The following is a 21,540-nucleotide window of genomic DNA, read 5'->3' on the forward strand; positions in this document are numbered from 1 at the left end:
TCAGACACCATCAACCCAAGGTCCCTCTCCTGAGCTGTGCTTATCATCTCGTGCATCTCCTTTGGATTTCTGACGTGACAGTGCTTACTTTAATGGTGGGTGTGCACATGGGTAGACAGTGGGAAAAGTGTACAAGTTCACACATAGATTATAAACTACTGTAAATCATATGCAGACTTGCACAATATAGGTGTGGACATTTACACCAGCTCTAAGGTCCCATGCCTACAATGTAGACACAGTTAAGCGAATTACACTAAGGAGTGCTTACTTTTCTTTATTAAATAGCTCATACATAGGCATAAGCTTTCTAAAACAGCCTTGATGATCCCATAAGTACATAAGTATTGCCATACTGGGATAGACCGAAGGTCCATCAAGCCCAGCATCGTATTTCCAGCAGTGGCCAATCCAGGATACAAGTACCTGGCAAGATCCCAAAACAGTACAATACACTTTATGCTGCTTATCCTAGATATAAGCAGTGGATTTTCCCCAAGTCCATTTTAATAACGGTTTATGGACTTTTCTTTTAAGAAGCCATCCAAACCTTTTTTTAAAATTTCACTAAGCTGCTTTTACTACATTCTCTGCTAACGAATTCCAGAGTTTAATTACACATTGAGTGAAGAAATATTTTCTCCAATTCATTTTAAATTTACTAATTTGTAGCTTCATTGCATGCCCTAGGCCTAGTATTTTTGGAAAGAGTAAACAAGCGATTCACGTCTACCTGTTCAACTCCACTCATTATTTTATAGACCTCTATCATATCTCCCCTCAGCCGTCTTTTCTCCAAGCTGAAGAGCCCTAGCCGCTTTAGCCTTTCCTCATAGGGAAGTCATCCCATCCCCTTTATCAATTTCGTCGCCCTTCTCTGTACCTTTTCTAATTCCACTGTATCTTTTTTGAGATGCAGTGAGCAGAATTGAACACAATATTTGAGGTGCGGTCGCACCACGGAGCGATACAAAGGCATTATAATGTCCTCATTTTTGTTTTCCATTCCTTTCCTAATAATACCTAACATTCTATTTGCGTTCTTAGCTGCCACCGTGCACTGAGCGGAACTTAAGCAGTATACTTAGCCTTTTGTTAGACAAGCAGCAGGACAGAGTGTAATTTATTCAGTGGGAAGGGGGTTGCAGTATTTTACAGGACCCTCTTTAATGATCTCTCTTCACTGGGCACTTCCCCTCTGAGGTGTCTCTTGCCAGATCACTCAGTCTGACTGCTATTGCCTTCAGCCTGTAATCCCATGGATGACACACGGTAGAGGGGCAGGGTTAATTGCTGGGCACAGATTCACCACTAGCTCATAAAGATTAGCTACTGCTTAACACTGTTTATTTATGAGCACGAGAGCTGTCAAGTTCTTTAATTACACTTGAGGGACCTAGGACAATAATAGTACTGACGGTAATGCTGGCAATTTCCTTGTATCTGTTTGTTTGTTCACATATTTATTTGTCTTTTGCAGGTCACGGCCAGGGGGTTTGGCCCTTTGTTGCAGTTCGCCTACACTGCCAAGCTGTTACTCAGCAGGGAGAACATCCAAGAGGTCATCCGATGTGCCGAATTCCTGCGCATGCACAACCTGGAGGACTCCTGTTTTCGCTTCCTCCAAACCCAGCTCCTCAACAGTCAAGATGGCTTGTTCCGGTGCAAGATGGAGGCCCCCTGCCAGAGAATGCACGACGGAGAGAACTCGGACGGGGAGGATGAGACCATGGAGTCCGAGACCTCAAAGATATTGTGCCCCCGGGAAAGGGTGCACCAAGCACCCTTTGACTCCGAGACCAGCGGCAGGGCGGCATGCAAGGAAGCCACGTTGCCCCACTCGGACACGCAAAGGGACTGCAGGGACAATCTGGACAAAGACGCGGTGACGCGGTACCCAAGATACAAAAAATACCAGATTGCATGTACCAAGAATGTCTCCAACACATCACACATACGTACCTCAGGTTTTGCAAGCACATTCAGTGGAGAGAGTTCCGACAACGGCCTCAAATCAGGACTTGCACTATCGCAGATCAAGAGTGAGCCGCGGAATGAGGACAATGAGGAAGATAACATCACGCTGTGCTTGTCTGGCGATGAAACTGACGTCAGGGAGAAAGAAGGGGACACTGAAATGGACAGGAAGCTGGCCAGCCCTATTTGTGTGGATGGCTCAAAAAGCGGGTCCTCCCCTTCCTGCTTAAGGTCTTTTTTCAGCAGAACGAAAGACGTAGGGTTAGCTGGCTCGCCTGCTCCCTCCCAGCAGCATATTGTCAGGAGTCCAGCATGCCCTACGGACAAGGGGGCAACTCAGGGTGACCACAATGCTGATTACAGCCCTTTCGGTGGGAACTATGGACAGTCCCATGCACCTCAGATGGATGCTTCCAGTTTCACGGTGGATTCGCCTCTTGGGGGGCCTGGCTTTGAGCCTAGCTGTAAGCAGGAAGGTGAACTGGACAGGAGGAGTGTGATATTCTCATCAAGTGCTTGTGACCAAATAAGCACTCCGGTGCAGTCCTATCCCGGCATGAACAGTTTGGACAAAGAGTTTTCAGAGCACGTGCCAAAAGGTCTAAGGGCGGGAGCCAGCCAGTCACTTCCGAATTCACAGACCTACTCCCACAGTGGACTGACCTCTGAGCACTTGCCAGGGAGGATGCGACCTAACACCAGCTGCCCTGTTCCAATTAAAGTTTGCCCTCGCTCCCCGCCTCTGGAGACCCGAACCAGAACGTCTAGCTCGTGTTCCTCTTACTCGTACGCAGAGGATGGAAGTGGCGGCTCTCCCTGCAGCCTCCCTCTCTGTGAATTCTCCTCCTCCCCCTGCTCCCAAGGACCCAGATTCCTGACTGCTGACCACCAGGAGCCGGGCGTGATGGGAGACACCATCTACAGCCAAGTGAGACCCCAAATCAAATGCGAACAGTCGTACGGGACAAACTCCAGTGACGAATCCGGATCGTTCTCCGAAGCAGACAGTGAGTCGTGTCCTGTGCGGGATCAGGGGCCTGAGGTAGGACATTCAGATTTAAAGTATGGTTTACGTGCACACAGGTCATTGGGAAATGCTTGCCCTGTAGCTTTTCTCCCGTAGTGTTTTACAAGCTTTTTTTTTACAGAGACAAATAATAGCATCTATCTATCTCCTCAAATGATTCTGTAAATTACAGTTAAAAGAGAGCATCTGAAATACTTTTTTTTTTTTTTTGTAATCGGAAGTCCTCTAGATAGGATTGTTTCAGATTTGTAATTCCAGTTGCAAGAATATCTGTTTGTTTTTTGTTGGTTGTTTTAATTACTTAAGCAGCAGTAGCATAGCTACATGGGGCCATTGGGGGCCCTGGGCCCCTCCCAAATTTCCTCTGGGCCCCTGGTTTTGCTGGTGGGGATCCCCAATCCCCGCCAGCTGAAGCCTTATTCAGTGCCGGTCTCTGGCGCCGCTGCATTGCCTGCCCTGCTCTGTCTTCCCCTCACCTCCGGCACGCTCCTTTTAGTGAAACTAAGCGTTCTCAATTTCACTAAAAGGAGCGTGCAGGACATGAGGAGAAGGAAAGACAAAAAAGCAGATCAGTAAAAAAAATATTTTATTAAATGACAACCAAATATTCAAATCAGCCCGACACTGGCCGTGTTTTGCCCAACTGGGCTGCGTCAGGGGCTACACAATGTTCTTTAAAAGTCGAGATGACAAATGTACGGAAGTCTGAAATCATGAATCTTCCAAAATACAGTAAAAAACATCATAAACCGAATGAATCATAAAAGATAGTGACGTGAGTACCGTCCTGCGCCTTCACAATTCTAGAATTCACGTCACTATCTTTTATGATTCATTCGTTTTATGCTGTTTTTTTTACTGTATTTAGGAAGATTCATGATTTCAGACTTCCGTACGTTTGTCATCTCGACTTTTAAAGAACATTGTGTAGCCCCTGACGCAGCCCAGTTGGGCGAAACACGGCCAGTGTCGGGCTGATTTGAATATTTGGTTGTCATTTAATAAAATATTTTTTTACTGATCTGCTTTTTTGTCTTCCATCTTGGAGTTTGCAGATCGTTTGCCTTGCTGTTTTCTTGGACGTGAAGGGAAGACAGAGCAGGAGACCGGTGCTGGACAAGGCTTCAGCTGGCGGGGGTTGGGGACCCTCGCCAGCCAAGGTATTTGCTTCGGCAGTGGGTGGGGAGTGGCAGGGTGGCAAGGCGGCGGGGGGGGGCGGGGGCGGCAGACCAAAATGTGCTCTCCCACCTTGGGCTCTGGCCCCCTCCCACTGTGAGGTCTGGCTACGCCCCTGTTAAGCAGACAGTGCATATCTAAGTAATGCTGTCCAGTCTCTCCTGCAGATGACATAAGAGGCTGTCGATCACCCTGTAAAAATAACACTTTACACATGTACTTTTTACTTTATAGCTGTGCATCCTCATTACAAAAAGACCTCAAATGGTCCTCCCTACAGCACGGCCTGCATGCTGCACACTGGAGAAAGGATTGGCCTGTTCCCTGTAGGAAAAAGGAAGGCGTGACTATTTTCTAGTAACAAGAAACGTGGTCTGAAATAAAATGTGTTATTATTTTACAACACTGTTTGCTGAAGGAGAAAAATCAAGCTTTTCCATTAGTTCTTATCATAAAAAAAAGAGGGATGGGATGTTCGTGGTGCCATGCTAGCAGTTGACTGCTGATCCTAGGTCCTGCCTGTGACAAGGAGGATCAGGGCGGTCCTGTTTTGACCTGGCTTCCTCTGCTCAGACCCCCTATCCATCAAGCTGAACAGACAGCTTCTGCTGCACAGATTAGCACCGTCCTCAAACAAGCAAAGGGTATCTGGATACAGTCATAGGAGAAACAGAGCATGAAAATAATATGAAAACCTTTTTGGGGCCAATTCTCAGCCCGCAGCAGTGGATAGTCTTAAAGGAGCTGACCGTTATGGGTAGAATATGACCCAGGCATAATCCGGGTGCCAGCATTGAGTGTCTGGTTTTTGTCTGGCCACCAGACTTTATTTATTTATTTATTTATTTATTTATTTATTTGTTTGTTACATTTGTATCCCACATTTTCCCACACATTTGCAGGCTCAATGTGGCTTACGTAATACCGTGAAGGCATTCGCCAATTCCGGTACGGGATTAGTACAAAATGTTGTGTTGGGATAGGGAAGGTAAAATTCAATCAAGTTGGGTTGAGGTGCCAGCCAATATTCAGACTGGTGCCCGAATAACTGGCAAAATAAAGTTAGGACAGGCCTTTTGCCGTCCCAGCTTTATCCTGGCATTTATTTGGTTAGCAATCTGAAAATTGCCCGCAAACCGGTAAATCCCAGCTTCATCCAGATCCCACCAGGGCTCTAACCAGATAGTGCCTGGATTTTCAGCAGCACTATCCAGTTACATGCCACTGAAAATCCAGGGATCAACCAGCCAGTGCGATTAACACGCATAGAGGCTCTTTTACTAAAGCTTAGCGAGCACTAACGGAATTAGCGCATGCTAAATGCTAAGAAGTCCATAAGTATAAAATGGGCTTCTTAGCATTTAGCATGTGCTAATTGTGACTTCTTTTTCCTGGCTCCTAGGGCTCCTCTATCCATTCGTAGCGAGCTATCCTTGCCCAAATAAAACATGGCTGTTTTCTCAAGCTTTTGGCGTCCAGTGTGATGTGCTTTAAGCCTTGTGTCTTTGAGTCCATCGAGATGCATGTTTGTTCTTGTGAAAAATCTGTTTGTTCTTCATTGTATCTACTGTCCTTCCTATCCTAGACTATCCCTTTCTGTCCTATGAATTGAATTGTAGCTCCTTTTCCAATACGTTTTGTAATTTTTAAATTACACTGCCTTGTTCCACTTGTCGGTTTTGTGCAGTATAGCAAATAAATAAACCACAAAGGGGCCCCACAGAAAATGAAAACAGACAAAGAGCAAATGGCCTATCCAGGCTACCCATCCATGCCATCTACTAACCTTCCTCTCAGAGATCCTACGTACTTGGTCCTCAGCTTGCTTGAATTCAGATACAGTCTTTATTTCCACCACCTCCACCAGTTGGCCATCCCACAAATTCACCACCCTTTCCATGAAGAAGTATTTACTTGGGTTACTCCTGAGTCTGCCCCCCCCCCCCTTCACTTTCGACTTATGCTCTTCATTCCAGAGCTTCCTTTCAGTTGAAAGAGACTGACCTCCTGTGCATTTATACCACATAGAAATGTAAATATCTGTATCTCCCCTCTCCCACCTTCCACCTTCCTTCCATATTAAGATCTTTAAGCCTATCCCCATACGCTTTATGGTGAAGACCACTGGCCATTTTAGTAGCCGTCCTCTGTTTATATCTTTTTGAAAGTGCAGTCTCCAAAATTGTACACAATATTCTAAATGAGGTCTCATCAGAGTCTTATACAGAGGGGGCATCATCACCACCTTTTTCCTACTGGCCATTCCTCTCCCTATGCATCCAAGCATCCTTCTAGCTTTCGCCATCGCCTTTTCTACCTGTTTGGCCAATTCAAGATCACCACATATGATCACACTGAAGTCCAGCTCCTCTTTTGTGCACAAAAGTTCTTCTCCCCCTAAACCGTACCGTTCACTCAGGATTTTGTAGCCAAATTCATAACCCTACATATTTTCTTTAGCATTAAAACTTCACTGCCGAATTCCAGACCATTCTTCAAGATTCACTAGGTCCTTCCTTCTATCCACACCATCAATGTTGTCTACCCTATTGCAGATTTTGGTAGCATCCGCAAAGAGACAAACCTTACCAGACAGCCCTTCAGCAATATTACTTACAAAAATGATATAAATAACCGGTCCAGTGCCAATCCTTGTGGCACACCACTGGTACTGTCCCTTTCCTCTTTCCTCCTCAGAGTGAGCTCCATTTACTACAACACTTTGTTGCCTTCCACTCAACCAATTCCTAACCCAGTCAGTCACTAAAGAGCCCATACCGAAGACACTCAGTTTATTTAGAAACCATCCATGCAGAACTGTGTCAAAAAGTCTTTGGTAAAATTTAATTATACCGCATCTCATGCTCTCTGGTCATTCAGTCAAAGAAATTAATGAGACTTGTCTGACAAGTGCTGCCTCGAATCCTGCAATACATTTGATTCCAGAACCCTTTAGAAACGAACTTCCTCCTTATTTCCACTTTTTTGGAGAAGGAGTACATCTACTCTTCTCCGGTCCTCTGGGACCACTCCTGACTCTGGAGAAGTATTGAAAAGGTCAGACAGCCAAGCCTCCAGAATTTCCCTAAGTTCCTTCTGTATCCTCAGATGTATGCCATTCAGCCCCATCACTTTCTCCACTTTTAGTTTAGCTAGCTCCTCATGAACATAGTCTTCTGAAATTGGTTCCTATTTGTGTTGGCCTTCTGCAGTCCTACTCCTGTCCCTTCATCTGGGAACAAATATTTGTTAAGCAATTCTAGTTTATCCTTATCAACTTCTACATCTTCTTTCCCTTCCCCCTTGAGTCTCACAATGCCATGTTTGCATTTCCTCCTATCACTAACATATCCATAAAAAATGTCTCATCCCTCCATTTTACCGTTTGGCTATTTTTCTTCCGTTTGCATCTTTTCTTTCTTGACTACTTCACCAGCTTCTCTTAGCTTTTCCAGATGTTGTTGCCTGTCTTCCTCTTCCTCCAACCTCTTGTAGTTTATAAAGGTTAACTTCTTTTTCCTTACCCTTTCAGCTACTACTTTTGAGAAATGAAGCAGCTTTCTTTTTCTCTTACGTTTATTTACTTTCCTTATAAAAAGTTTTATTGCCGTTAAAAATAGCTCCGTTGCTTTTTCACTTCTCCCAGATGTTCCCATCCAGCTAACAACTCCTTGAGCCATTTCCCCAATCTCAACAAAGTTGATTTTTTTTTAAGTCTAGAACCTTCACTTTTGAATAAACTCTCTCCATGCCTTTCTTAATTTTTAGCCACACCATCCAGTAATCAGTGGATGCCACATGATCATCTATATATATAAAAGGCAACCCCAACGTTCTGAAGCCTCCACGGAAGTTGAGGCGCCCGAGATATCTGGTGTGCCCTGGAGTGTCTGCACCGCCCTCGCGTCAAAACGTCATGACGCGTCAAAACGTCATGACGTCGAGGGCGGAGCTGTTGACACTCGAAGACAGAAACGGCCCACAGCGAACAAGGCAAGTAGCTTCGAGGGACTGAGGGAGGGGGCCCCTTGCTAGCGCCCGTTTCATTCCGCTCAGAAACGGGCATTTTTTCCTAGTCCACTATAACATCAGAAACGCTCTTCCCTTTCGTAAGCACTAAATCCAATATGGCTGCATTCCATTACCACATGCTGGAATAGTTCTCCTTCTAGACAACCCAGCAAAAGGGATCAACATCTGGCATACTAATATCACCTATTAACAGTACTTCCCCTTTCATACCTATATTTTGAATGCTTTCAATTAAATCTTTGTCCACTTATGCGTCTAAATACATTTGCCATCCCCTCCAATTCTGTCGCTTTTAATATTATTTTTAACATATGACACCACTCTTCCTACTCCGTCCTTCCTGAATAGATTATAGTTCAGTATACCTATATCCCTGTCATGTTTTCCATGAACCACATCTCTGTGCCCACCATAAAATCGAAGTCATCACAGTTACTCGATCCAGAACTTTTTATTTCCCATACGAAGGCATTAATACACACCACTTTCCATATGTTGGCCTTTTTTTCCCATTTCTATAGAGCAGAGCTGCACCATATGCCTGGAATAGACTTCCTGAGCCGGTACGTCAAGCTCCATCTCTGGCCGTCTTCAAATCTAAGCTAAAAGCCCACCTTTTTGATGCTGCTTTTAACTCCTAACCCTTATTCACTTGTTCAGAACCCTTATTTTATCAACCTCACTTTAAGATTCCCTTATCTCTTGTTTGTCCTGTTTGTCTGTCCTAATTAGATTGTAAGCTCTGTCGAGCAGGGACTGTCTCTTCATGTTCAAGTGTACAGCGCTGCGTACGTCTAGTAGCGCTATAGAAATGATAAGTAGTAATAGTAGTAGTAGGTTCTCAACCTTTCTTCTGTTGTGATACACCTGGCAGACAATGTTCATGTATGTGACACACTGAATGCTAAGGGGTCCTTTAACTAAGGTGCGCTAACGAGTTTAGCATGCGCCAATGATTAATGCATGCTGATTGTTAAGAAGCCCGTTTTATATCCATGGGCTTCTTAGCATTTAGCACATTCTAAATCCATTAGTGCATCTTAGTAAAAGGGCCCCTAAAATTCACAGCTGAGGAAAAGAAAACCTCTTAAATATTTCATTGTTAAAAACGATGCAAGGGAAATATATAAATATAAAATATTCTTAAACAGAATTTACTTTAATTTTAATAACAGTTCATAAAACAAATAGGTATTAAATTTTTTTTACTTTATTGATGAGAAATCTGGGACTGATGAGTTGCATGCAGTTTTTCCATATGAGATTGTACAATAGGCAAATAGATGATAGCCATATTATCAATATACTTTTATCCATTCTTGAGTCTATACAGCTTGTCATATAGAACAAATGCATTTTCAAATTCTGGTGTCACTTCAGTAACAGCAACATAAAATCCCTTTACTGTGACATAGTAACATAGTAGATGACGGCAGAAAAAGACCTGCACGGTCCATCCAGTCTGCCCAACAAGACAACTCATATGTGCTACTTTTTGTGTATACCCTACTTTGATTTGTACCTGTGCTCTTCCCAGCACTATCCCCGCCTCCCAACCACCAGCCCCACCTCCCGCCACCGGCTCTGGCACAGATCGGATAAATCTGCCCATTACTATCCCTGCCTCCCACCACCGGCTCTGCCACCCGATCTCGACTAAGCTCCTGAGGATCTATTCCTTCTGCAGATGATTCCTTCATGCTTATCCCATGCATGTTTGAATTCCGTTACCATTTTCATTTCCACCACCACCCGCGGGAGGGCATTCCAAGCATCCACTACTCTCTCCGTGAAAAAATACTTCCTGACATTTTTCTTGAGTCTGCCCCCCTTCAATCTCATTTCATGTCCTCTCGTTCTACCGCCTTCGCATCTCCGGAAAAGGTTCATTTGCGGATTAATACCTTTCAAATATTTGAAAGTCTGTATCATATCACCCCTGTTTCTCCTTTCCTCTGGAGTATACATGTTTAGTTCAGCAAGTCTCTCCTCGTACGTCTTTTAACGCAAATCCCATAGGAGATACTGTGAAGTAACACAAAACCCTTCAAATACTCTAAAACTAAGTAGCAATAAGAGCATATGGACAGCAGACCTGTAGCATTTCTATTTGGGACTGATGGCAGCAAGATAGTCAAGAATAAGAAATAGGGACCAGTTATGATTATTTCATGGGACACACCTCCCACCTCTTGGGGACACACTGGTTGAATACCACTGCCATAGAGGTATTGAATGTTTCACCTAGATATCAACCCATTAGTGTTCAAAGTGATTTACCTAAATAAACTGGCTGGCTGAAAAATTGTCCTTCCTCAGAATGGCTAAATGTTTACATGCAGGTCTACAATGCACATATGTTTGGTGGCACTTAAAAGACATAAGAACATTAAGTGTTGTCGTACTGGGACAGACCGAAAGTCCATCAAGCCCAGTATCCTGTTTCCAACAGTAGCTAATCCAGGTCACAAGTACCTGGCAAGATCCCAGAACCTCAAAACAGATTTTATGTTTTATGTTTAAAATTTTTATTGACTTTTAAACATTGAACAAAGTAATGTACAATACAAAGAATCATATGTCAAGACATATGGAGAAAGAATGACAACCATATATCAAAATCCAAACATGTTAGAATTGATGCATTTTACAAGAACTAAAGAGAAACTTTACTTCCATCTCACACCAGCTTCTGTCTAATGATGTCTGGGTGCAGGTCTCAAGTCACAATCTTTCAGCTGATTTGCTACACCCACTGTTAACAAATTCATAAGAGAAACTGTCTAAAGTAGGATAACCTATATAACCAGCTATGAGGAGTGGCCTAGTGGTTAGGGTGGTGGACTTTGGTCCTGAGGAACTGAGTTCGATTCCCACTTCAGGCACAGGCAGCTCCTTGTGACTCTGGGCAAGTCACTTAACCCTCCATTGCCCCATGTAAGCCGCATTGAGCCTGCCATGAGTGGGAAGCGCGGGGTACAAATGTAACAAAAAAATAATAATAATAAAATCTGCCGATTTTCAGTGTGAGCTTGGCAGCAATGTGAATAACACGTATATCTTTGTACGGTTCCAACTTAACTGGCCAGACTGAATATCAGCTTGGCTGGTGGAACTGGCCATAAATAAACCGGATATTCAGTTCCAGTTACCGGAAATGGCCTGGCATTGAATATCTGGGTTCACACTGACTGTGGCAGGCAGCTCGGCTACCTCCCACAGTCTGATTATTGGACCCTATGACTCTTATATATGAATCATAAGATACAACAGTATGGTAATGATCTTTTCATTTGAGTGGAAAAAAAAACCTTGATGCAGCCATGTTTCGGCTAATTCTTCATCATGGGCAAACATTGATATCTAAAGCATCAATAAAACCATAGAACATAAAACTCATCTTACAAATAATTGTACATATATATAATACATCTCAATTAAACATATACATTACCATACATCATGTAGGCCAAAGCCGCAGGCTTACATAGTAGCATTGCCCGCGCATCTGAGGACAATCCTTGAGTGCATTTTGAACTGAGCCCCTGAGGGCCCATGCTCAACATGGTCACTCTGTATTTTGGTCCCGGCAGCCTCTCTTCAAGTGCCAACAGTGAAATAAACCAGGACCCAACCTACCAGCTACCTTTTAGACAAAAAAAAAAAGTGCAAACCCACAGGTCATGGGAATAAGCGCGGGAAGAGTGGCCATCTTGGGTATCCTTCTGAAGTAGCTGCAGTCTCGGAATCTTTACCAGAGCAGACTTCCTTCACTGCTAATTCTTAAAGGAAGGTCCTGTCAGTGAAAAGGGGTCTCTCCTAGTTTGTTAGTAGTCTAACAGGAATATCTGAGAGCAGGGGTTTCATTCTCCTCAGAGTTTGGGCGGACTTTCTCGAGTTCTTTTTATTTTATCACTCTGAGGAGCTCAGAGAGTAATGCTGCCCCCTAACTTAACTGTACTTTTATTTCTTGCAGATCGCAACATACCCAAAGGAGTAACTGTACAATTTATAAAGTAGAAAAGAGACTGGGACAATCCAGGAATTACAGACAGTTAAAAATTATGATAGAAAACCCAAATATACCTTCTCCTTCAAAGTTTATCCATTACATAGTTTTCAAAAAGGTATGTTTTAAAGCCTTACGATGTATACACAGAAGGATATAAAATATGCAGCAAAACAGCAAAGATGACTCAGGAATAAGCAGATGAGATAAACGAGACTCAACACTGCTATGTTTCGGCCTTCAAGGCCTGAATCAAGAGTCTCTTGGATTCTATACAATTATCCATTTGGAATGATTGAATATCTCGGAGTTTAGTAGCTCGTATGAGCTTGTGATTGCGCTTCGCAAATTGCTTCCATAGATACCTTTGATTGTTTTGGCACACAAAGCGTTTTGCTTATCGTTTTTCCATACTAACTACAAAGAACATTCCAAGTGGATGATTCTGTAGAATCCAAGAGACTCCTGATGCAGGCCTTCTCGGCCAAAACACAGCTGTGTCGAGTCTCATTTCTCCCATCATAAACTTTTAAACCATCTGAAGCATCGTCTGCTTATTCCCGAGTCATTAAAGCCTTACGAAACATCCTATAGCAAGGGATAGAACAAATTTGAGCTGGAATAGAATTCCACCATTTTGCTGTCAAGGTAAAGCAGCTGTATGAACCCCTCTAGGAGAAGAGTAAGTCAGATTAAGGTAGTTTCTGCCCAGTCTCTGCTTCCCAAAATTAGAGAACAGAATCCATCCATACAGGTATTCTAGTGTTGCTCCATACAATAATAGAAAACCAGGGTACGCAACTTAAAGATTCTCCTAACCTCTACAAGCAACCAATGCAAGTCAACATGGAGTGGGGGTCACTCTATCATCTCTAGTTTAAAAAGGATTAACTCAGCAGCTACGTTTTGAAAAGTTTGCAATCTCTTCCTTACCATAGTGGCACAACCCCCATACAAAACATTACCATAATCAATCTGTGATAAAACCAAGGATTGTACTAAAACTATCCCTATTAAAACAACTACATTTCTTTAAAACACCAACTACTCTTTGAACTACCCTGTTTCCCCGAAAGTAAGACATCCCCCGAAAATAAGACTTAGTAGAGGTTTTCCTGAATTGGTAGATATAAGGCCTCCCCCGAAAGTAAGACCTAGCAAATTTTTGTTTGAAAGCAGGGCCGCCGAGAGCCAGACAAGGCCGCCCCCCCCCCCCATCCGAGGTCGCCGGGCCCCCCCCCTCCACCCACCCTCCGTCGCTCCCGGAACTAACCTTAAACGCCTCCTTTCACCTTCGCAGCAAGCAGCAGCAGGGCAGACCTCTCCTTCCTTCCGTGCCCTGCCCTCGCGGATGTTACGTCAGGTGAGGGCGGGACACGGAAGGAAGGAGTGGCCTACCCTGCTGCTGCTTGCTGCGAAGGTGAAGGGAGGCGTTTAAGGTTAGTTCCGGGAGCGACGGAGGGCAGGCGGGCCAACCCCGATCCAACCCCAACGTTTCCCTGAAAAATAAGACAGCCCCTGAAAATAAGACCTAGTGCATTTTTGGGGCAAAAATTAATATAAGACAGTGTCTTATTTTCGGGGAAACACGGTATCAACTTTAGATTACATTACGTTTGCATTTACATTCTGCAATTAGCTAAAAGTTCAATGCGCATCACAGTAAAAAAACAAACCAGTCAATCAGACCAGGAAATTACATACAAAAACATCCAGCACATTAGGTTGTTATAAAATACAATACTAAACACAAACAAGCAAGATAGAATGTGCTAAACAATATACAAATGGAGGAAACAAGACTTCAGAAATCCTGTAATCACTTATACCCAACTTTGTGATCACAGACTGCCATAGATCTCAAAAGATACTTTTGTTAGAGACTATGATACAGATTCCTCATTAGTCTAAAGAAAACTTCCATAGTAACATCTCAGAGCTATTTCTTAGTATTTTCATGCTCTATTGTCACAAAACGTTAACAGGAATACACCTATCCAGAGGGAGTGCTCGACAGATAGCTTCTGTTTCTTCACATCGCTCCGGGTTCCTGGAAGTACAAATCAACTTACGCATCCAGCTTCTCCTACATCAGTACACAATTGTGGAATGCACTACCAAAAGCCGTGAAAACAATGTATGACCACCTTAACTTCCGGAAATCACTAAAGACCAACCTGTTCGACAAGGCATACCCTACCGACCCAACCTAAGCGCCTGAACCATGCGACACAACAAAACCAAAGCCCGTAATGAACCCTATATAACTCCCCTCTCTATGATTCTCTAATGTGTCTGTAACACATGAATCTTATTCGACCATAACATCACTTTGTATTTGTTTCATCACCGGAGTTGGCTAACACCTCCACGGTACCATGTAAGCCACATTGAGCCTGCGAATAGGTGGGAAAATGTGGGATACAAATGTAACAAATAAATAAATAACCGCAGTCTGCACCTCTCAACTAGAGTGACATCACTACAGTGCATTGGCTAATAGCAGCAGAAGGCTGGGGAAGGGAACATGAATCCCCCAAAAAGCTTCGGGAAAAACCAAAAACCAGTGGCATTCTTTGGTTGGCTGTCACCCAAGGCAGATTGCCACTGTGCACCCCCCCCCCCCCCCGGGGGTCACTCTTCTTACCTGCTGGGGTGCTGGGAGCAGCCACACGGCTGTCAGCTCCTCTGCTCCCTCTGCCCCGGAACAGGAAGTAACAGCAGAGGGAGCAGGGAACCAGCGGAGCCGACGGCCGCACGGCTGCTCCCTGCACCCCTCCTACAGCATGCACCCGAGGCGGACCGCCCCCACTGCCTCGGCCTGGGTACGCCACTGCCAAAAATGATTCAGGTGTGCAGAGTCCTCCTGTTTTTATTTTGACCCGTACAGTAGTTATCATGTACTAAGAAATTTGTTACAGGAGCCTACATTTGTATTATACAGTGCTGACGGTGAAGAGAAAACAAATGTACCAATCAAATTGACCTTTCCCTTACTTTTGAGAGTTAAACTGACATTGTAACCTGCACTTTGCTCTCATCTTCCCCCCCTCCCCCTCTCCCAATACTCAACAGTGAGCCAACATGTACACATGGGCACAGCTGATATAAACAGTGCTGAAGCCAACTTGGCATTGATTTGGGAGGCTTTATAGAAGTAACTGATTACAACTGGCCCTTTCCCGGAGCTGGACTTGGCAGGCACAGATACAGTTTTTTTGGAGTTTTCTTTATTATTTTGCAAGGTTCCTTACGTGATGCAAGGTTTCTCATTAGGAGTCACTTGCCCATGTAAAAGATCTAGGTATCATCGTTAATGATACGTTGAAACCCTCTGCTCAGTGTGCAGTGGCAGCTAAGAAAGCAAATCGAATGTTAGGAATTATTAGGAAAGGAATGGAAAACAAAAATGAGAATGTTATAATGCCTTCATATTACTCCATGGTGCAACCACACCGAATACCATGTACAATTCTGGTCACCGCATCTCAAAAAGGTATAGTAGAATTAGAAAAGATACAGAGAACAGCGATGAAAATGATAAAGGGGGATGGGACAACGTTCCTATGAGGAAAGGCTGAAGCAGCTGGGGCTCTTCAGCTTGGAGAAGAGGTGGCTGACGACGGGAGATATGGTAGAGGTCTATAAAATACTGAGTGGAGTGGAACAGGTAGATGTGAATCGCTTGTTTACTCTTTCCAAAAATACTAGGACTAGGGGGCATGCAATGAAGCTACTAAATAGTAAATTTAAAACAAACCAGAGAAAATACTTTTTCACTCAATGTGTAATTCAACTCTGGAATTCATTGCCAGAGAATATGATAAAAGCAGTTAGCTTAGCTGGGTTTAAAAAAGGTTTGGATAATTTCCTAAAAGAAAAGTCCATAAGCCATTATTAAGATGGACTAGGAAAATCCACTGCTTATTTCTAGGATAAGCAGCATAAAATCTATTTTACTATTCTGGGATCTTGCCAGGTACTTATGACCTGGATTGACCACTGTTGGAAACAACATACTTGGCTTGATGGACCTTCGGTCTATCCCAGTATGGCAATACTTATGTTCTTTATGTTCTTATGCTATATACCCCCACCAGGACATCCAAGAACCCTTCCATCGCTTATGTTTTTTCTCATTCTTTCTTTGAAATAAGCCCAGTCATCTGCATCTAAGATTACAGAGCATGTGGCGGGGCATAATCGAAAGGGGTGCCCAAGTTTTCCTGAGGACGTCCTTGCAGGATGTCCTGACGTAGGGGCGGGGAAACCCGTATTATCGAAACAAGATGGGTGTCCATCTTTCGTTTTGATAATACGGTCGGGGATGCCCAAATCTTGACATTTAGGTCGTCCCCAGAGATGGTCGTCCTTAGACTTGGTCGTTTCTTATTTTTGGCAATAATGGAAACTAAGGACACCATCTCAGAAACGACCAAATCCAAGCCCTTTGGTCATGGGAGGAGCCAGCATTTGTAGTGCACTGGTCCCCCTGACATGCCAGGACACCAACCGGGCACCCTAGGGGGCACTGCAGTGGACTTCAGAAAAAGCTCCCAGGTACATAGCTCCCTTACCTATCCACAAATGTACACCACTACCATAGCCCTTAAGGGTGAAGGGGGCACCTAGATGTGGGTACAGTGGGTTTGTGTGGATTTTGGAGGGCTCACATTTACCACCACAAGTGTAACAGGTAGGGGGTGGGGGGTGGGCCTGGGTCTGCCTGCCTGAAGTGCACTGCACCCACTAAAACTTCTCCAGGGACCTGCATATTGCTGCGATGGACCTCAGTATGACATTTGAGGTTGGCATAGAGGCTGGAACAAAATATTTTTCTTATCCCTCTGGCCCTTTGAATCCAAGATCTCGGAATCTGAGCCTTCTTCTATGCTGATCATATTCTCCTCTTTTTTTGAAACACCTCCTATAAACCCTGACCTGACTAAGCTCATCTCGGCCCTATTTACCATTGAATCATGGCTGGCTGGCTAACAATCATCTTGTTCTTAATCCTAGGAAAACCACAGTTTGCTGGAATACCGATTCCCCCTCTTGCCCCAGTGTTCTCTTATATCCCATTTTCACTATTTAGGTATTATCCTTGATCAAGAACTTTCCTTCAATCAACAAAATGCATCTCTTGGCCAAGCCTGTTTTTATGCTTTAAGTCTTTTTAACTCTGTCAGATCCTACTTAGATGTCCATTCCCAAAAGTCTCTTCTTTATGCACTTTTCGTCTCACGACTCAATTACTGCAACACTATTTATTCAGGCCTCCCTGAATATCTGCAGTCAATCCAAAAACACCGCTGTCCAGACTCTTGCCCGAGCTTCTAGATTTGGCCATGTCACACCCCTTCTTGTTCAACACCACTGGTTGCCCATTGTTTCCTGTATTGATCTCAAGATTCTTATTATTGCCCATAAGTTTCACTACCCTGGTACCCCTTCCTACCCTTTATCCTCTAAAGGAATGGAGAACTCTAAATGGAACATAGAGGATAAGAAGGGAAAAAACATAGGAAGAAGTACCAGGGTAGTGAACCTAATGGTCAAGGATAAGAATCTTGCTCCTCTTAGAGTTCTCCATTACTTTAATGACAGACGTCTTCAAATCCCGTCCCTGAATGAAGATTGTCTCAACCCAGAGGAAAGAGAGAGAGCGACCCGGACCAAAATGAGAGGGAAGATACTGGACTTTGTTGGGGGGTGGGGAGAGAGAGGAAGAAGAAGTGGTGAAGCAACAGAGGGATGGAGAAAGAGATACCAGACCATGGGGAAAGTTGGGGTCAGGATGAGAGAGGGAGAGATGTTGGCCCCAAGGCGGAGTGGGGGTAAGGGAAGAGAGAGGGAGAGATGCTGCCCCCATGGTTGGAGGTGCAGGAGGAAGGGAAGGGAGAAGCTAGACATGGGAAGGGACAGGGACACAGAAAAGATGCAGGGTATGAAGGGAGCATAAGGACAGGGACACAGATGGGAGATGCTGGACAGAGTAAAATAAGAACACAGAGAAGAGATGCTGAATATGGGGAGGAGGATAGGGACACTGAGAGCGCAGATACTGAACTTAGAGGGAGGACAGGGACCAGCATACAAAGGGGAGATGCTGATAAAGGATGGATAAAGGATGCAGAGGGAAGAGGGATGGTGGACATAGAGAGAGAAGAAATGTCAGAAGGACAGGAGACCCTGGAAAGAGCTAAGAAAAAAGAGTTAAGAGAAAAGCAGAAAAGAGACTGGGGGCAAAGCAGTGCTCAGACAACAAAGGTAGGAAAATGTCTTTTTTTCTGAATTAATAAATTTGTGTGTCAGCTTTGGAAGATGTGCATCTCTGATATCTTGCACTTCAGTTTCTATTTCTCTTACTATGACTGGTTTTCTATATATAGAAGGCTGGTAAGTGTTGCTTTTTGCAGGATTTGTTTACTGGAGCTCTAAAGGGTCTCTCCCCTGCCCCCACTCCCAGTCCTTACTACCTTAGGAGAGATGGTACTTTAGGGGTCTAGCTTAATTTTCCATCCACAGCCCAAGCTATGCCATTGATAGGAGCATATGAGTTTAAGGTCTTTCTCCATTAATGCATCATGTTTCAGTTTGGTGATCTTGATCCTTTTAGATACTCATCTATTTAGGACACCGTGATTCTTGTTTTCCTTCTATGCATCTTTAGAAGGAGGTCTCGTTATCTTTGTCTTTTTCCTCTGGCCCTGTAGCCTTGGTTGGTAAAATTCTCTTGGAAATAGTTTTTGCTGCATAGTATTGTATTTGATTAATTTCTCTGATGCCAGTAGATTGTCTCTTTATACAGGTTGTGGTCTTATTCATCTTACTTACTGAATTATACTCTTTACTACTGTGGGTGTTAAATTCAACTTGAGCAATCTTTTCCGCTCTTGGAACCCAGCATATTCATCATCTACTAGCCCAAACAGGCTAGTAGATGATCTGTTAATTCCTTCACCTCTGGGTCTTTCTCCTGCATTTCTTCTTCAGTTGACTTCTTAGCCTGTCCTTCATTCATCTCATTTTTCTCATGTTTCCAGATCTCCTCTCTCCATCTCTACCTCAGCCTCCTCTAGTGTGTTATCAACCTTTGTTTTGATATTCCTTTCCAGATTGCATTTTCTCTTTCTCCATCAGCCCTTCTTGGTCGTATGATCTTCCAGATTCTTCATCTCTCAACCCTACCTCATCCGTCTTCTCCCTTTCTTACTCTAGCAGTAACTTTCGTAGTTCCCCTCTTCGCCTCCCCTTTCCAACTTTCCTGTTTTAGCTTGCTTCTCTCTATTTTGTTTTATTTTCCGTGATAGCTTTCATATTTAACCACAGTCCTCCAAAGTTCATTTGTTGTCTTTCAGGGGTCTAGTGGGGTCTGGGCAGGAATGATCACCAGTTGCTCCTGCCTGTACCAGTGCCAGGTTCAAAATGGCACTGGTGACCACTAGCCGTGGTCTCAGGCACTACTATTGGGGGGGGGGGGCTTGATGGAGGTTCAGAAGTGGGGCTAACATTCTGGGATGGCTTTCAGAAGGGGGTTTTGCTTTTGTGATTGGGGAGGCTCAGGGGGCACCTTATTTGAACTATGGCCAGCCCCTTTAAGATACTTCTGGAATGTAGAAAAAAAAAAGCTATTTGTGCTGTCACCCAATCTCTGCTAAGCTTCCGAGGATCCATTCCTGTTCAGAAGGAATGAATCCTCAGAAGCTTAGCAGAGCTTGGGTGGCAGCACCGGTGGTTGAGAGGCGGGGCTAGTGCTGGGCAGACTTCTACGGTCTGTGCCCTGAAAATGACAGATACAAATCAAGGTCAGGTAGACATATAAAGTAGCACATATGAGTTTATCTTGTTGGGCAGACTGGATGGACCGTACAGGTCTTTCTCTGCCGTCATCTACTATGTTACTCTGTTGTGAGGTGGCTCACAAGTAGCACTATTCACATTCCATGGGAGTACTACCAATTGGTGACTCCCTCGTTAAATAAAGGTGTAGTAAAAACCCAACTTTTACCACACATTGATAACCCCCCCACACAAGTTTATACCTGAATCAGTGGAGGGTTAAGTTACCTGCCCAAGATCACAAGGAGCAATTTGCAGGATTTTGAACCAGGCTTCCCTGTCTGCCAGCCAGGTCTTCTAATCATTAGGCTTCTCCTTCACTCTACTCTGTAGCTTGTACAAATCTTTTTGCAGTCTGAGCGTATCCTCCGTTATGTTCACTGCCCAATTTATTTGTGCTGCTGCCAAAGATTCAAACCACTACTCTTTACACCCACTTCTAAGTCATTAATTAATGAATTAGTAAGTAATGGAGCTGGTCCCACACTGTTTTCCAATGCGTGCAGCTGCCATTAGAGGAAAGAGATCCAACTCAGAGGCATCCTGCACAGTGAAGCAAGTATCTTTCTGTAGCTCTTCTCAGTCCGCTCCTGAAAGGCATCTTATCCTGCTCTTCCTGTCCGTGATGCAAAGTCTTTTGTCCAAATCCTTCTCCTGTATGGATAGAACAGAATGTGGCTCATTAAAGAAGTATAACCAATACTGATAGGGCAACGAGGTCTATCAAAGTATGTGCACTGTAATCCGAATGAGATAAGATTTGATGACCTAAATATATAATATAATATAATCAATCTATCTCACTATATATATATATATATATATATATATATATATATATATATATATATCTTCTCTATAAAAAAGGCAACACCAACATTCTATATAAAAGGCAACACCAACGTTCTATGAAGCCTCCAGCCGGAAGTGTGAAGGGGGCGAGATATCCGGTTTCCCTATGAGTGTCTGCCCCGCCCTCTCTGTAACACAGTCAGTGAAGGAAAACAGCAGAGCACGAAATCAAATCGCTGGCTCTGTAACAGTGAAGGACTCAGAGGGGGGAGGGGAGAGAGGCCAGAGGGCAGGGACACACACACTCCCACATGCACACAGAAGAAATCATTGCTAGCCCCCGTTTCATTTGCATCAGAAACGGGGCTTTTTTACTAGTATATATATAAAGAGAGAGAGAGAGAGAGAGAGATGTCCAGAAACAAGCAAGAGGCACAAAATGGACACTGCAGAATATAGGTCCAAAGAAGAAGCAGCAAATGAAGGCAGTCAGAAGTTGACTGAATAAAATTTACAGATAAAGCATCCTTACTGTCCTATCATTCCGTTGTTAGAAAAATCCCCAACATTTATTTATTTATTTTAGTGCATTTCTATCCCACATTTTCCCACAAGCGCAGGCACAATGTGGCGTACAGCAACAGGTGCCAGAATCAGAGGCAAATTCAATTTCTGTTGTAAGGAC

The 21,540-nt window shown here is 43.9% G+C and overlaps 1 protein-coding gene across 1 annotated transcript in view; it reads left to right on the top strand.

The window, feature by feature from the left end:
• The window catches only part of BACH2 (BTB domain and CNC homolog 2), a 522,926-nt gene that overhangs the window by 466,498 nt on the left and 34,888 nt on the right, over window positions 1-21,540 (top strand). The window contains exon 4 of the mRNA XM_030195639.1: window positions 1,481-3,019. Coding sequence (XP_030051499.1) covers window positions 1,481-3,019 — 1,539 coding nt within the window. The remainder of the gene's footprint in view (window positions 1-1,480; window positions 3,020-21,540) is intronic.

This window comes from Microcaecilia unicolor, chromosome 3 (assembly GCF_901765095.1).
Source record: "Microcaecilia unicolor chromosome 3, aMicUni1.1, whole genome shotgun sequence".
NCBI lineage: Eukaryota > Metazoa > Chordata > Amphibia > Gymnophiona > Siphonopidae > Microcaecilia > Microcaecilia unicolor.